This window comes from Adiantum capillus-veneris, chromosome 8 (assembly GCF_014529385.1).
Source record: "Adiantum capillus-veneris isolate H3 chromosome 8, ASM1452938v2, whole genome shotgun sequence".
In the NCBI taxonomy this organism is placed as follows: domain Eukaryota; kingdom Viridiplantae; phylum Streptophyta; class Polypodiopsida; order Polypodiales; family Pteridaceae; genus Adiantum; species Adiantum capillus-veneris.
In genome coordinates this window covers 113,759,294-113,761,990 of record NC_140938.1, presented here as the reverse complement: position 1 = coordinate 113,761,990, position 2,697 = coordinate 113,759,294, and the positions used below count along the sequence as shown (strand labels likewise).

Sequence of the window (2,697 nt, the reverse complement as noted above, 5' to 3'; positions counted from 1 at the left end):
GAGCCAACGGGCTTCACAAAATTGCATTTGGTGGTCGGTGTTACCCGCCACACCTCCGCCAAGATTGCTCAGTGTGTGGAGCAAAAAAAATAAATTATAGGCTTAAATGGGGAGGTGGGAGGATGGTGCCAAGTGGCAATGGAGTAATCCCACATGGGGGGGAGCAAGTGAAAATTGGAGGGTATAAGGGGGGGAGTGGGTATCCCCTAAGGGTGTATCAAAGGAGCTAATGGAGCTTCCTTGACTTGCTTGTGAGGGGTTTTGGGTGTTGGGGGAGAGAGGGGGTGCCATTTTCAGTCCACACCAATTGTCGAGGTGCCTGCCCACCTTTTTGGTCCACTGGACATCCCCTTTCGCCACTTGCCTTGGTCAAAAAGTGGGCGACAGCTCATTTTTCACCCAAAAAAGGCCTAAAATGGACCAATTAAAAGGTGCTCAAAGGGAGAAATGACGTTGGCTAAGAAGAGAGAGAAAATACCTTGGGATAAGAGTGAAAAAAATCCCCTTTTACTGGCGGAAATTCCTTGCACACCCTTTTTCCTAACAAAGACTAGCTTTTTTGGATCTTTTGAAAGATACCTCAACTTCGAAAGCTTGTAACTCTCTCGTCTGGTGTTGGAATCAAGCATATGGATACTCTACAGATGTATACATGACACAAGCTTCATCTTTATTATTTTGGTTTTCATCAATTTTAATCATGGTTCGGGTTAGAGCTGTTTTTTGCCCGACTCTACAGGTATTCGATATAGGTGTTTTCCTCAGCATTGGGGTGTGTCTTTCCGATGGTGTGGTGTGTGCAAGGCTATAGGGGTTCTCATTTTCATTTTTGTTTGCACGGTAACATTGTTTTGGTGCCCCCATGGAGGAGCAAGTGCTCCTATGCCCCAATTCGTATGAAATATGTCTATTCTGCAGGCAGTGAATGTAAAAGGGATGTGGGTCCTTATGGACAACCGCCTATTTATGTGCAAATTGTGGACAGCACTTGAGGCGGTCGTATAATTAGATTGCATCCTTTGGAGATTCGTGAGATTTTGTGAAGCCGAGCAGTGGGGGCGGGGCTACCCAGTGTGAGGTGGATTAGGTACTGGAGCGATCCATTGACATCCCTTGAGATTCCGACATCACATGTATGTGTTTTTGTGGCAATCAAACATGGCAGAAGAGTTCCCACAGTTTTATGGATTGCCTAATAAAAATGGACAAAGGTTTATTGAAAAGTTGGAGTCAATTGCTTACTGTGCATTATACTATACCAAGCTATATTGTTGCAGCTTTGTGGTGTGTCTTTCCGATGGTGTGGTGTGTGCAAGGCTATAGGGGTTCTCATTTTCATTTTTGTTTGCACGCTAACATTGTTTTGGTGCCCCCATGGAGGAGCAAGTGCTCCTATGCCCCAATTTGTATGAAATATGTCTATTTTGCAGGCAGTGAATGTAAAAGGGATGTGGGTCCTTATGGACAACCGCCTATTTATGTGCAAATTGTGGACAGCACTTGAGGCGGTCGTATAATTGGATTGCATACTTTGGAGGTTCGTGAGATTTTGTGAAGCCGAGCACTGGGGGCGGGGCTACCCAGTGTGAGGTGGATTAGGTACTGGAGCGATCCATTGACATCCCTTGAGATTCCGACGTCACATGTAAGTGTTTTTGTGGCAATCAAACATGACAGAAGAGTTCCCACAGTTTTATGGATTGCCTAATAAAAATGGACAAAGGTTTATTGAAAAGTTGGAGTCAATTGCTTACTGTGCATTATACTATACCAAGCTATATTGTTGCGGCTGCTGCAATATAGGTTACAAGATGATGCAAAAGTTTAATTACACAATTTTGAGAAGTTGATTAGGCACAAAACAGTACAATTGGACCATGCTCACACCAAGCTATGGATTCAAAGGTAATTCCAGGTAAATCAAGGAGCACAGTACCATCCTCATACACCATCGAACTACTGGGTTTTATAGGGACCCAACCTACAAAGCCAAAAAAGAAACAAGGACGTAAAGATCCCAACCTGCACACCATAAGCCGTATAAGGGCGGAGTCAATACCTCCATCACTTTGATAGTGAAGCACAGACAACTGACAAGGAGAACCATCCAGAGGAAAACCGGAACCTCCATCCACATATACACAGGCTAGTAAGGGAGCGCATGCCGTCAAACAAAGACTTCCGCTGCCACCATGGGAGGAGCCTCTGCCCCACAGGGCACCCTCCATGTCGGAAGACCCAAGCTGAAACAAGCAAAAAAACATCCGAGGCCAACAAGACAGCTTTACCAGAACCACATCCGTCAACATGCAGTACCCTAGGCCCACATGCAAGGAGCCTCCATGAACCATGCACAACAGATCCACCAACCAAGCAACCTTCAATCCCTGCCAAACTAACGGCAACCAGAATCATCTTCAACATACAACGCCAAGAGACACATCCAAAACGCATGAAGCCAGAACGCATAAAAAAGAGTGCGCATGTTTTCTCCACAAGAGATGGGGGCAGCGCTCTTAGCCCGAGCTGCAAAAATTTGCCGTGTTGAGCCCTCCTCACACACCAAAGAGGGGTGAGGCAGTTGGGCATCGCGTCCCTAGAGCACTCTGCCCCGCACACAGAATCGAAACCCTCCCAACAGTCCCTGCACCTGCAGTGCGCCCAAGGCCCAACGCCCACGCATCCACAATCCCTAGA

The 2,697-nt window shown here is 46.4% G+C and overlaps 1 protein-coding gene across 1 annotated transcript; it reads right to left on the bottom strand.

Annotated features, from left to right (window-relative positions):
- Positions 1–1,850: 1,850 nt before the first annotated feature.
- LOC147452796 (uncharacterized) lies at positions 1,851–2,454 on the bottom strand. Its single transcript, XM_086519299.1, has 2 exons — positions 2,317–2,454; positions 1,851–2,243 (listed from the first exon to the last, which is right to left on the bottom strand). Exons 1-2 carry the CDS (start codon positions 2,452–2,454, stop codon positions 1,851–1,853), a joined length of 531 nt encoding a protein of 176 aa, XP_086375425.1.
- Between the last annotated feature and the right edge of the window lie 243 nt (positions 2,455–2,697).

Excerpts from the sequence above, each read along its gene's own strand:
- LOC147452796 (XM_086519299.1), bottom strand. The coding sequence starts at position 2,454 with ATGCGTTTTGGATGTGTCTCTTGGCGTTGTATGTTGAAGATGATTCTG. Across the intron at positions 2,244-2,316 it reads TCCTTGCATGTGGGCCTAGG|CTTGGGTCTTCCGACATGGA; the intron begins GTACTGCATGTT and ends TGCTTGTTTCAG.